The 15,627-nt window shown below is 36.6% G+C and overlaps 1 protein-coding gene across 2 annotated transcripts in view; it reads right to left on the bottom strand.

Annotated features, from left to right (window-relative positions):
- Window positions 1–8,932: 8,932 nt before the first annotated feature.
- Window positions 8,933–15,627, bottom strand: part of LOC126816836 (ectonucleoside triphosphate diphosphohydrolase 4) — a 33,907-nt gene continuing 27,212 nt past the window's right edge. For both annotated transcript variants that reach the window (XM_050543596.2, XM_050543595.2), the window contains one exon: window positions 8,933–14,640. In XM_050543596.2, the coding sequence (XP_050399553.1) occupies window positions 14,388–14,640 (253 nt within the window). In that variant the 3' untranslated portion in view covers window positions 8,933–14,387. The remainder of the gene's footprint in view (window positions 14,641–15,627) is intronic.

Raw genomic sequence — 15,627 nt, 5'->3', positions numbered from 1 at the left:
CATTACATTCTATACCCCATATTGTTATACCACATTACATTCTATTTTACCCCGTATTGCTATACCACATTACATTCTATTATACCCTGTATTGTTATACCCCATTACATTCTATTATACCCCGTATTGTTATAACACATTACATTCTATTATAACCCATATTGTTAATTTGGTTATAGATTGTATGTTTGTCTGGGTCTATTGATCTGGTATGTTTCTCATTCTTATTCAAACTTGACCATATCAATGATTGAAATGGCGTTTAACGCACATGTAGTGGGATATGAACTCACTACATCACTGACACAGGGAAACAACGTTGACAAATTCCGACTAACACCGGGATCGAAACACGGATCTATTGCCTGCGATATTACTACTGTGGAAGCAGACGTTAAACCAACAGGTATTGTATTATTTTAATCTATAATTACCTTCTTTGATATTCCATAAAACTCCAGATGCTGCATTGGCTATATCCTTATTACCATGTTTAGATAAATCCCTTAACAGCTCCACTAGATGTTTATCTTTCTGAAGTATAAAATAAGATATGAAGATTTTCAGGTAAGCCATCGCAGATGATGGGCGTCAATTCCAGATGATGAGCATGATGAACGTCAATTGCAGATGATGAGCGTCCGTTGCAGATGATGAGTGTCCGTTGCGGATGATGAGTGTCCGTTACGGATGATGAGTGTCCAAAACGATGTCAACTTACAATCGCGCGAGGAATTTCTCCGGCGATCAAGGGATATAATTTGCTTGGTCCTGGTTGTTTGTGGCACCCCTTTATTTTAGCGAGAACTCTTATTTACAAAGGGACTAGAGTGTTTGGTTTCAATGCTATTGGCACGCACCTGTAACATCTATATGCTTCCAATCAAAATATCTCCCACCCTTATCTACATTGATAATGCGGTTTTGTGAATACATGGGACCCAAAATGGGCAGTTAAAACGTCGATGAAACATGACATTAAGAGAAGAATTTGGTCAAAACATACCTTGATAACGTTTTTGTTGTCTTTCGCAAATGATAAAACTCGAATAGCTTTTGTAGCTTGTAGAACTTCCTCTTCGTTAAAATTAGTTTCAATACTGTTTTTAAATAAAGGTAGAGCCCCCTTCTTCATTAATATGATACTATTTTTATCATTTCTTCCCAATCGCTTCAACCCGGCCAGCAATTCGGTTACATTGAATTGGGGCATAGGATAATGATGGGTTGCTGATTTATTCGCTACTTTTATCATTTGTATAATGTCGTCAAATATCATATCGTCGGCGGCAAACAGTAAATCATTTTCTTCTTCTGTGATTATGTTTGCTAAACATAAAAGAGCCCTTAATTTAGGATCTGAAAGTTAAAATTAAAAATATTACATTGATCCTCCCTCCCACCCCCATCCTCGCTCCCACCCCCATCCGCACCCCCATCCTCACCCCAATCCCAACCCCCATCCTCACCCCCATCCTCACCCCCATCCCCATCCTCAAGGCGTACGAGAAATTAGTTCAAATGTGACAGTTTGTGGCGTCAATTTATTAGAATTGGATGAATGAAGAGCGATTTGATGTCCCTACATTTCTGAATGCGGCTATACACCATACAGTGTGCTATGATGGGTATACACCATACAGTGTGCTATGACGGGCATACACCATACAGTGTGTTATGACGGGTATACACCATACAGTGTGCCATGACGAGTATACACCATACAGTGTGCTATGAGGTAAATTGTACCCGGACAGCAAGTGAAATCCAACTCACAGGGTTCTTTTACGTGCACACCAATAGACACTCTTCCTTCGATCTGCACCAACTGGGCTAATAAACACCCTATTTGTTTTAAAGACAGTTGTTTGTCACGGATTCACGGGATAACTTTCATTTATTAGACTTTATTGGGAATGTTAAATCATTATACCGTGATATTAGACTTTATTGGGAATGTTAAATCATTATAACGTGTTATTAGACTTTATTGGGAATGTTAAATCATTATAGCGTGTTATTAGACTTTATTGGGAATGTTAAATCATTATAACGTGTTATTAGACTTTATTGGGAATGTTAAATCATTATAGCGTGTTATTAGACTTTATTTGGAATGTTAAATCATTATAGCGTGTTATTAGACTCTATTGGGAATGTTAAATCATTATAGCGTGTTATTAGACTTTATTGGGAATGTTAAATCATTATAACGTGTTATTAGACTTTATTGGGAATGTTAAATCATTATAACGTGTTATTAGACTTTATTGGGAATGTTAAATCATTATAGCGTGTTATTAGACTTTATTGGGAATGTTAAATTATTATAGCGTGTTATTAGACTTTATTGGGAATGTTAAATCACTATAACGTGTTGTTAGACTTTATTGGGAATGTTAAATCATTATAACGTGTTATTAGACTTTATTGGGAATGTTAAATCATTATAACGTGTTATTAGACTTTATTGGGAATGTTAAATCATTATAGCGTGTTATTAGACTTTATTGGGAATGTTAAATCATTATAACGTGTTATTAGACTTTATTGGGAATGTTAAATCGTTATAGCGTGTTATTAGACTTTATTGGGAATGTTAAATCATTATAGCGTGTTATTAGACTTTATTGGGAATGTTAAATCATTATAGCGTGTTATTAGACTTTATTGGGAATGTTAAATCATTATAGCGTGTTATTAGACTTTATTGGGAATGTTAAATCATTATAACGTGTTATTAACCTTTATTGGGAATGTTAAATCATTATAACGTGTTATTAGACTTTATTGGGAATGTTAAATCATTATAGCGTGTTATTAGACTTTATTGGGAATGTTAAATCATTATAACGTGTTATTAGACTTTATTGGGAATGTTAAATCATTATAGCGTGTTATTAGACTTTATTGGGAATGATAAATCATTATAACGTGTTATTGGACTTTACTGGGAATGATAAATTAATGTGACGTGTTATCAGACCTTCAACGTTGTGTTATATACCTAGACCATTGTCAGCAACACATCATTAAAATATTCGCCAAGGTCCAGCCCCGATAAATTGAAAACTAAGATAATAAAATAATCGTACATGGATATTCCGTCTGTAATAGAGTAACCAATTGTTTCACCGCATCAGCTTCTCTGAAATGTTGTCGTATTTCAGTGCTTGGTGATTTACCACTGTTAGTTAGAACTGAAATAGCCGTTTCAAATACGCTGCTGTTTGCCTGAAATAACAATAAATGAAATGAAATGGGGTTTAACGTCCTACTGTTCTGCACCTAACCTGGGCTAATGAGGACGGGCATACGCCATACAGTGTGCTATGAGGGAAATTTTGCCCGGGCAGCGGCGCTACGGCCCACTCTTATATCGAATTCCAACTGCCAAGGGATCTTTTACGTGCACGCCAATGTGTACACGGGACCTCGGTTTTTCGTCCCATCCGAACGACTAGACAGCTGTCCTTGTCAGGCCCTCCGTCCTGCATCACTGACAAGGGGAAACCACGCCGGAAAATCTGGATGAACTTTCTCGGCCAATGCAGGGATCGAACACCCGACCTCCAGACTAGCGAGCCAGCGTCTTACCCACTTAGCCACGTGGTCCCCTTATTAAATGAAAACAGAACAATTACAGTTGTAGTAAAATCATTGATTTGGGAAATAAACAAGCTCAACTCTCTATGTGTCTGTTCTCAAACCTGAGCTGATTGAATACTAGATAAGAAACCGTCGTGTTTCGAGATAAGAGATGGTGCTATATAGTTCCATCTGGCAAATCCCAAACATGAAACACATCGGGCTTCGTTAAGCGCAATTGACAACATTTTTCATCAAAACAACGATTGATAATTGTTATTTATAATATTCCTGCCACATCCAACAACAATTAAGCATATAATCCTACCTGAAATGGGTATAAATCATCGAGATTTTCCGAATGAAAAGAGGCGTATATAGTGGACTTCGATGGGGTTTTCAATTCGGATAAAAACGACGCTTAATTACTTTAAACGCGAATATTTGGAATTAGGCGATAGATGTGTCACTACATTGGCCTCTGTAAGTGTCATTAGTCATAATAGTATAAAATTATTTTATTTCTAAGATGTTACATGCAAGCTAGAAAATAAGGCACCTGTCACAGACAATGTCAGGCACAGATTTAGGCTTTGTCTGGCACTAAACCTCTGGTGCCTGTCATTTTGTCCGGCACTGATTTGTCTTTTTATTGAGATTATCAATACATTTCCAGTACTAAGATGAAAATGTCAGGTACTATTTTATTAGTGCCTGGCATTTTGTCAGGTACATCTTAAACCGTTATTTCCAGGCCTGGTTACATGTATTAATAAAAAAATGAGTTTGCCAGGTGAAACTAAAGGTACCAAATCTAAAAACAAACACATCAGTATATTATCTTGATGTTTATAGCTACGTTCTCGTAGCTAATTGTAGACAGACACCGTATCTTTCGTAACTATACTTACCTCCTGAACTTGAGGCTCTGCGTACAATCGGGTAACATCTTTTACCAGATGATGAAAAAACCCAGTTTCTGCCAGTCGATCAGAGAATATAAAACTGCTGTGTGTTAGATTCTGAAACACGCATCGCACAGTGTCGAGGAAATAAACAGGTAAATCGTCATCATTATCCCCTTCCAACATATCATCTGTCACGTGATCCACATTAGCGGCTTTTAATATTCCTAAATATTTGGTCACAGAAATGTCAGCAAAGTTGATGAATGCAGCATAATCACCCAAAATGCTATAAGTAGATTTCCCGTTATGCGCGTTTAATATGTAGTTGAATTCATTTAATTGATCGCTTAATTCTTCAATCTCATCATTGGTTAAATCTGTATTTAACTGATCCGTTACGTCATCGAAATATTCGCATTGTTGAACTATCTCGGGGTGTTCACGTTTTATTTTTTCTCTTCCATCAGAGTCACTAGGACTATCGATGTCATTTGATGGGTCCACTTTCTTGTTTTTATCGGTACATATTCCGCCTGTATCAATGGAGCCATGGTTGGCTGTTGTTGTATCAATAGAGCCATGGTTGGCTGTTGTTGCCGTCGACCCAGCAACTGATGACGAGGCCCCCATTGGTAATCTATATATGAATAGAATCAATAAACTCTGGTCTAATTAACACGAGTCACGTCTTTAAAATAATTTTAGACATTGGATCTCAAGAGGAACGATTCGACTTTAAGCAAGGAAATGGTGGGGGTGGGGATAAATGTCATTATCTATGACATGCTCTTCTTGCGAAAGTACCACAAGTGATAATGAACGTTAAACCACACGAACAAACGTCTTATTAATCAGTCTTGTCACACGAATGAACTATCGTAGGTGTGACCAGTCTTGTAGCACAAACTATCGAAGGTTTGATCAGTCATGTCTCAAACCTCGTCAATTAGACGCACTATATATGGGTGTATTGAGATCGCGGTATGACTTGATAAACATCAGAACAATAATAATCACTCATAATTCACACAGCGTGACGAAAAGGGTAGATCTTTTCAATCCTCGCACTTGTTGGGTGTCGAATCCCAGGGCTTTGTATAGATGCAAGTCATGGGTTCGACCCGAGATTTGTAGATCAAAGTGCAGGTTATTCTGACTAGCCTAATGGATTAATTTCTGGTTCTCCTGGAAGGTTTCCATCTTTTCTGAAGAAAAAGAAATATAATGTTAGCTCCGAAAGTGTTTAGTTGAAGTTACCCCCCCCCCACCCTCTCTCTCTCTCTTTCTGTGTGTGTGTGTGTGTGTGTGTGTACCACGTATGCTTGTATATATCTATGATCTAATTGTATAGATCTATTTATAGGTCATTCTATTCTAGTCAATAATTCAACGCTTCTTGTATCTGATTTTCCATTCACAACAGAATCGATAATAGTCCGTTCCGCACTAGTTGAATTTTAGTTGAGCTTCAGTACATTTCAAACGACAGACGGTAAATAAATTAACAGGTGGTGAGAATCACCGACGTAAGGCGAGGGTCCACTCGTCCTCCCCTCCACTCGCTTGATGTAAGGCGAGGGTCCACTCGCTCCCACTCGCCCTCCCCCCTCCCCTCGCTTGATGTTAGGCGAGGGTCCACTCGTCCTCCCCTCCACTCGCTTGATGTAAGGCGAGGGTCCACTCGCTCCCACTAGCCCTCCCCCTCCCCTCGCTTGCCACGTGCAAGTAATCTAGAACATAGACTCCCAACCTTCTTCTGGATCTGGTTCCCCCTTGTCAGCGATGCAGGACGGAGGGCCTGACAAGGACAGCTGTCTAGTGGTTCGGATGGGACGAAAAACCGAGGCCCCGTGTACACATTGACGTGCACTTAAAAGATCCCTTGACAGTTGGAATTCGATATAAGAGTAGGTCGTAGCGCCGCTATCCGGGCAAAATTTCCCTCATAGCACTGTACGGCGTATGTCCGTCTTCATTAACCTAGTTCGGAGCAGAACAGTAGGACGTTAAATCACTTTTTCATTCTCATTTCTGTATTGTATACTGTCACAGAACCAGTAGCTGCGTGAACCATAAAACACATACTTTCACAGTACCTGTAGCTCACGGTACCCATATAAACACATACTCTCACAGTACCTGTAGCTCACGGTACCAATAAACACATACTCTCACAGTACCAGTAGCTCACGGTACCCATAAACACATACTCTCACAGTACCTGTAGCTCACGTGGACCATAACACACATACTCTCACAGTACCTGTAGCTCACGTGAACCACAAAACACATACTCTCGCGGCACCTGTAGCTCACGTGACCCACAAAATCTTAATCCGAGTCTGACTTGCTGGTAGATCAGTGAATTAATTCATACATATAAACTTACAGTTTAGCTGAGATGTTGATCCGTCGACTCTCTTAGACTCGTTCACACCAAACAGAATCAATAGTCATGAATATTTTTTATATTATGGTCTGGTATATTTATTTGTTATGTTACTATGGCGCAAACTGACATTTGTTTAATAGATCTATTATATAGCTTTGTGCTTAACAATTTACACACGAATAAATAAGGTTAAACGATATACAGTGATCCATCTGTGTCTATTTTATGTCGCAGTATAATGGTCGTCACCCCGATCCGTCCGTCTGTCTACCCGAGTATTGTGTTATAGTCATGTTTATATACACGAGTAGATTAAAGTATATATAACAGAGATATCCATATAACTCTATTCTTTGGACCTTAAGATAGACGAAACTACGTCCGTGTGGAGTAAAAGGGTCCTATCTGGATTTTGCGAAATTGTCCAGGAGAGCCAAAAAATAGCACAGAGGTTAAGAATCAAAATGTCTTATAAAACCGTCACGTCAAAATGTTGTATATAAAATGTCATATTTCGGAAGCTTTTCTCAAATATTTATGTACATAATGTATGTGTAGCCATTAAAACAGTATGTAATTATCCGCACATATCAAGCTCAACAACTAGTCCAAAAATAAGGAATGGAAGCTGGTTATTTGCAATTTTGTGCAGCAAAGACGTATCTCAGGAAAATATTCACCTTTACCTTCTTCAATTTCATAGAGTAAACACAGTAAAGGCTCCACAATAATTTCAATAATACGTATTTAACCACAAAACAATACTGGCTATATTTCGTTTGCTTGTAATTGGACCGGATACCATGACAGTGATGCGAAACTCAAACGGAACGAGGACGGAAGGCCCAGGCAGGTGGTTTATAGTTTTTAATTCATCAATTTTTCCGAATAAAATGGACTGACGGAATCCGATTCTAATCCTACCCACGCCACTAGATACTCACATTTTCAAAACAATCACCGGTGTTCTTCTACTTCACGATTAAATATACCCAAAAATTAATTAAAACATTACTAGGCATTACCTCTAGACTCCGGGCCCCTTCCCCTCTCACGGGCCCTGGATGTAATACAGTTTCAATTACCTTCGTATTGTTTTCTGCTTATTAAAAGATAGGAATGGGTGGGTTTCTTTTAGCCCCTGTAAACCATTATATTTTAACTTATGGATGGGTTTATTGTAAACCTTTAAACCATTATTTAACTGGACAGATAATGGATCAAGTTCACCGGACGTAACGACCCTGAAATTTGATATTTTCGCCCCAATGTATACTATTGATGCTCGAGGAGAAGATGCCCGGGTGTTCTCAGGCTGCTGCGAATGGTTTCAACCCTGAAGAAATTACTCAAGTCATTTGCGAGCGCTACATCATCATTAGAAACTAGAAGAACAACATCTGAACCTTTTCCAAGTAAGGAATAAATAACAGAAAACAAGGCCTTACTGGAGTTTTGTTCATTATTTTCCTTACAATATTTAGATTTGCTATTCTTAATCAAAACATTGACCTCATTTCGGGCGCTTTTATAGATTTGTCGATGGAATTCAAGGCGTGTCTTACACCATCGACTTTCAGCAACTCGTGTTTTGCTTTAGCATCAAATGAAATGGGGTTTAACGTCCTACTGTTCTGCACCTAAACTGGTCTAATGAAGACGGGCATACGCCATACAGTGCGCTATGAGGGAAATTTTGCCCGGACAGCGGCACTACGGCCTACTCTTATATCGAATTCCAACTGTCAAGGGATCTTTTACGTGCACGCCAATGTGTACACGGGACCTCGGTTTTTCGTCCCATCCGAACGACTAGACAACTGTCCTTGTCAGGCCCTCGGTCCTGCATCACTGACAAGGGGAAACCACGCCGGAAAATCTGGATGAACTTTCTCGGTCAATGCAGGGATCGAACACCCGACCTCCTTTAGCTTCAAGAATATCGGCTGAGTACCAACGGGTCGCGAAGCTTCCATTTTACTTCATCTCTTTATATAACAGTCAAACAAATTTCACAAAAAACGACAATCAAGAAGCACAAGGATTAAATTCAAAACAATTTATTTTTCTATAATACAATTTTTTTACCCCGTCTATAATTTATTCTCTGTTTATATACAATTAGTGACACACACACACAACAGTCTTGTTTATCCAGTCTGCCAACATTCAATACAATATGCTATATTGAGCGTCTTGTTAATCGAGATTAGCTTGTTTAACAAGATGCCGAAATAATACGTCATGAATGGAGTGCCGTAGTTTCCCTGGACACAAGATTAAAAACCCCACAAACAATCACACAGATAATCTCTGTATGTTCCTTAAATTCTACACAGTTTTAACATGACGGGTGGGGCATATAAGGGTTGCCAGGTAACATTGTTGCTATGATACGAACCATGGGTTAGTATTTGAACTGCCCAGTACACTGTTAACCCACGTTATGACACTGTATGAATCAAGGTAAAACAGGTTGAATTACCATAATAATTAAAGGATGGAATAAATATGGATTTCTGCACAAAATAAAAATGGTTATAGATATCGAAAAAAAGACTGTTACACCTATAACAGCAAAATGATTTAAGGACATAAACAATTCAAAATAACCCCAGGAGAGTTGTAACAAGATTTCTGACAACCATCATAATATAGTGAATTATGATTTAATTCAGTGATTTATATAAGATATCCTAATAACTTGGTGCCATCAAATATCTCGTTTTATAAATTTTAATATTTCCATAAAGTACAAATTTAGCTGAATCAAAAATCAGGAGATAAAACCAGAGGTTGAAGTTTCATAATTGTTAAGAAATAGATACCCCATATTTCACAGTAAGATAACATGGTCATATTTCATAGATATTCATCAATATTGAACTCAATATGAATTATATTGATTTAGAGAGATATAAATATACAAATATAGCTAAATTAAAAGAAGGCGATGCATCCGGGACGTTTTATAGACATCTTGAATAAATACTGAATAAATAATATACCCCACTTGATGATTTTTATACAATAGGATAATATATTTAATAACCCACTTAATGAGGCTAATATATTTAATAACCCACTTAATGAGGCTAATTTATTTAATAACCACTTAATGAGGCTAATTAATATATTTAATAACCACTGAATGAGGCTAATTTATTCAATAAATTCATTCAGATCTTTGTTTATTGCACACAGATAAACTGTAAATGATGAATTTACATGATTTTATGTTGTTTTTTTCTTTGTGTGTTTTTTTAAAATAATCGTGTACCTAATAAATGATATTTTTATTGACCAATCAACTTTCGTTTACACCAATAAAAATAACCAATGCTTGCTCCAGTGTTTTTACAATAATCATGTACATGGAAACCGAATGAATACATCTAAATATAAACATTAATGACCATCTAAATATAAACATTAATGACCATCCAAACTTATGGACTATGAGAGAAAGGGTTAGGTTAGGGTAAGGATACAGTACACCATGCTGTGAGTACTATGAGTGAAAGGGTTAGGGTAAGGATACAGTACACCATGCTGTGAGTACTATGAGTGAAAGGGTTAGGGTTAGGATACAGTACACCATGCTGTGAGTACTATGAGTGAAAGGGTTAGGGTTAGGATACACCATGATGTGTGTACTATGAGAGATATTTTCTAGTAGTTACCATGGTAATCTATCTATTATTGACAATAGGTGGACTTTCTCCTTTAAACATATTTCTTTTAGTCTGATTAAAAACAAATCTCGACTTCATTTCATCGCCCAACATAAACAATGTTAATACATATTTACATCAATTTAATCAAATTCTATAATAGAATAATTTACAGTTATGTACATCTTCAATAAAAATTATTTACAAGCAAAAATCATTATAAACTTGGAAGCTTGTTCAATAAAATAATTAAAGCATGTTTTTATATTTCCGTTGGCTGTACTGTTTATTGTAGTCAATCTAATTAAAATAAAGATCCTATTTCGTTTGGTTTTTTTATAGTTCAAAATTTCATTTTACTTGTCTTTACTACACTAGAATCTGTCAATATTACAACTATGTGTCAATATTCCACTGACGTGATATCACAAATATATTGAAGCTTACTTTTAACCAAGCCTATATCCTTAGTGAAAACAATAAATTATAATATTTTGCCTCCATAGGAAGAAATTCATCGGCAATTTATCATTTAAATTTATTCTTCATGGTTATTATTTCTATGTACATTTATATATAAATTTCTATTAATTCACAGTTAAACATAATTTTACTATTAATATAATTGAACACATGAATGAAATAAAGTTCAACTGGATCAGATAAATGAAATGATGAATATTGATATCGAAACCAGGACTTGATGGTTAGTGAGCTAATGAGTCATCGATGCTCCATGAATTGATCACGACTTTATCGTGGAATTTGTCGGATATAAATTATGTGGTTATAAGTCAAGTCCTTGGGTTAGGGCTAGGGTTATGTGGTTACAAGTAGAGTCCCAAGCATGATATGTTAATATGATATAACTAATTAATGAAACACATGATTATAAAATATTGATAGCACATATATTATAAAACAACCTTTAACTATTTATAACATATTCAATATACCACAAACAAAATAAGGTTTTTATTACATATTCGATTTAAGACAAACAAAATAACATGTTTTACAGACAGACCTGGCCAAAATACATGACATGATTAATTAATTTATCATACAACTTTAAAAACCTCATTCTTCATTCTGAGATCACAAAATAATCACATTATCTAATATATCAATTTTTATCCCCATTTATATATTTTTTCAATTTTATTATTACCTAAATAATAACTTATTTCAACCTTTCATGAACACACGACAATTCTTACAGCTTTATTCAACAAACCGTGAAATGAAGGGTCTTAAAGGCTCAATACCACTCTTGTTGTAACTGAATAATATGTCCCAATCTTTATTCTGGTCAACAAATTGTACTATTTTACAATATTCCAATTAATTGAAGATACAAATTTCATCTTAACACACCTAATTTAAAAATTGAAAAAATTCAACTAAATGATTTGAAAAGCCTGACGTAAAGCTTTTCAAATGTGACTTGGATTTAAAAATATTTTTGAACCCTCTGGACAAGTAAAATAGGATTTAATGGATAATTTACACAACAGGTAGGACACTAACACATCTAGTACTTAGAATAAGGCTATTTTGTATTTTCTGGAGCTGTCAAGCCAGCACAAGTGTTATTGTCCCTTTAATAAAGGAGCCGTCCCCTGATGTTTTAGAGCAGTGATTTTCAACCAGTGGACCGCGGCACACAGTTGTGCCGCAAGATCTTCCTAAGTATGCCACAAAATTTTGAACGGCACACTAAGAAATGCGAAAAAACATGTGATCCCAATTGAGTATTCACTGGTGTCTACTGGTGAATTCATAGCTGTGTTTTCCTTTATTTAGTTTGAGTCATTCTATGTTTCTATAGCTAGTCTCTGTCTACAGTTGTATGCCGTCTGACTTACCATGTTTTTATTTTGCAAAATTCAAATATTTTTCACATATATTTTACCAGGTGTGCACCTATTTTTTTTATGTGTTCCAAGGGTGTGACGTTGGCAAAAAAAAGGTTGAGAACCACTGTTTTAGAGGAATGAAACCAGTTCATTTTGTGTGGAAGGAAAAACCCATTATCTTTACTCACCCTACACAGTACAACGAGTGCCAAATGTAGTACTATTGTATCTTTAAACATGAGTTCCCAGAAAAGGATTTATCGGGTGGTTCTTTCCAATAAAAGTATGGTAATTTTGGTATTAGATTGACACATTGTATAGAGGTCATATCTCACACACTCAATCTAAATGAGTGATAGGTTTATAATAAAACAGGGATAATTTGGTAAAAATACTGGTTATATCCTTTCCATTGTCAAAATATCCATCAAATACTTCTTGTTTATAAATGTGTTTGGTAGACCAAATAAGGTAATGTTCTCCTCCCGGTCGTCGGGGTATGGGGGATGTTTATTCCATATGACGTAAAGAAATTAGGGTGTTATAAAAGAGGGTGTTGAGCGAAATTCATTAGAGCTCAACCAGTCTGTCAGAGCAGCCATTATAAGCTATATACACTTTATTGAGAACGAGGATATTTACGATCACAAAGAAAACACAACAAAGAAGTCCAGTATTACTACACAAATACCGGGTTCGAATCATATAATCACAGCTAAGTTGTAAATTGTCTTGCTTTCATTGGTCCAAAATTATCCAATATCAACAACATAAGCTTATAACTAAAACTATAAAAAATCATATGCACATCTATTAATAAATCGAATAGGTCAAAGGGCATCAATTCAAGTCAAATACAAAGTGGAGAAAGATCACAGTTCAAGGCATAAATAACAACACCCCTTTAATCATGGTTCATATATCCAAAAATAACAAGACCCCTTTAATCATGGTTTGTATATAGACAGACAAGAGAGAGAGAGAAATGGGGTTTAAGGTTCACTCGACACAAACTAGGTCATTTCGGGACTAACACATGGTTCAATTTTATTTCAATAATTCACTTGCGAGTAGGGGTCTTTAGCAGTGGGAGGAAACCAGAGGACCTGGAGAAAACCCACGAGGTTGAACAGGCGACCCTACACCTTGTCACGTACAACGGGGGATTCAAAACCCCGCCAGTTGACTCAATGACAGACCTTATGATACATACATTGTATATAGACAGAGTGATAGACAGAGTGTCTGGCTAACTAGAGGCTAATGAATTATAGATTCTTACCCACCATATCTTATACATAACTAACGGTTGACCCAGCGTAGCATGGGTATCGCCATGAACCAGAAGTAGTATGTATAACTAGTGGTTGACCCAGCGTAGCACGGGTATCGCCATGAAGCAGAAGTAGTATAACTAACGGTTGACCCAGCGAAGCACGGGTATCGCCATGAACCAGAAGTAGTATAGCTAACGGTTGATCCAGCGTAAGACGGGTATCGCCATGAAGCAGAAGTAGTATGTATAACTAACGGTTGATCCAGCGAAGCACGGGTATCGCCATGAATCAGAAGTAGTATAACTCAGAAACTGGAGGTGGTAGGCCATTGCCAGTTTCTACATTTCACTCGACTCTACCTACATCTAACTAACGTCAAGTCACCCAATTCTATCCCAAGTTAACCCCAAATTAAAAATCCAGTTCTCTCCCTTTCACAACAATATACATTGACATTTCGTATTTCTAACTAATTTTAGTGGCCTGTTAATCCCAAATTAAAAATCCAGTTCTTTCCCTTTCATGACGTTAAACATACAAAATAGCATCATAAATAATTAAACAATTTAACAGTTCGTATTCCTAACTCATTCTTTAGTTACCGAATTCTGGCCCCTGTTACCCCCAAAATAAAAATGTCAGACAGGCAAAAGCCAATTCTCTCCCCTTCATAAACATCACAGATGATGTCATAAATAATTCGAGCCTTTAATTGTTCGTATTCCCAACTCGGCCTCGTTTTCACCTGTCATAAAATACGACATAGACGGAACACGAGACAATTCTTTCTTGGGACACAGTCTTAATCGTTTCATATATAGTAAAATAGAGGCTAGAACTATCACAATACACAACAAAATGAGATACTCGTTGAGAAACATTCGTGGTATATAAGTCCACGATCTTGTACTTGATGGAGTACTGATTGATTTCTGTATATCCCTGAAAAGACAAACCAACAAAATCTGTTGAAATACATGACAAGTATGAGTCACATTAGTGAAATTATCTTTGGAACAAATTCATTCTTGTAAATAGCAAAAACTTTCTAATTTTAATAGTCCATGTTTCTATTTGTAACTAAAATTTGATTCTAAGACTTGGGGAGGGTAGAGGAATACAGAAACAAATAGCCTGGTTCCAATTCTTACTGATATATACTCTTCACAAAAAGTAAGGGATATTCAGAAACAATACAAAACTGCGGAAATGCACTGTTGTTTTTATTAGAGGTAACCAGTGTATGTTAATAACAGGCCAATTGCCTACACATGAACATAAACAGTTTATATGGGCGGCTTATCTGACGGCCCCATTTCACTCGCAAAGAGATACACTGTCAAAAGTGAAAATGGATGTTTTTGATTTTTGTCTTAATAATGAGTAATTGTTCCACCAATCTACAGACATTCAGCAATTCGTCGTGGCATGCTCCAAATCAACCGTCCAATCAATATTTGGGGAAATCTGACCCACTCCCCTTGCAGTGCCACGGCCAATTCTTGTAGTGTTGTCGTTGACGTCGACGAACACGTCTCTCGATGAAAATAAACAGAGCACACTAAAGCAAAGATATGCAAGAACCAATAGGAAAGCAAACATGGATAGATATCCAGCATGCAGCAGTTTTCATCAACCCTTCCTTGAGGTGTACAATGAACCCCTCCCACGTGTATGGCGCTATTGCGTGTCGCATATGCAGCTCAGTGGTTCTGTTGGGGCGATAAGTTCTTCATCTGTAAACATACTCCCAAAGCATGTCAAGTGTCCATGACTATTTATCATATCACAACCTGCATAGGTATTTGCATTTCAATATCCCCCATTTTGTTTTGAAGAGTATATACTGAATATAAAGACACAAGTATTCTATGTAACAAGCGGACAACAAGTCTTGACTATTTCTTTAAACAAGGGAATTTGAGTAGC

The sequence above is a fragment of the Patella vulgata genome, chromosome 3, assembly GCF_932274485.2.
Source record: "Patella vulgata chromosome 3, xgPatVulg1.2, whole genome shotgun sequence".
In the NCBI taxonomy this organism is placed as follows: Eukaryota; Metazoa; Mollusca; class Gastropoda; family Patellidae; genus Patella; species Patella vulgata.
Note: the sequence above shows the minus strand (reverse complement) of the source record. Positions and strands in the feature narration are given on the sequence as shown.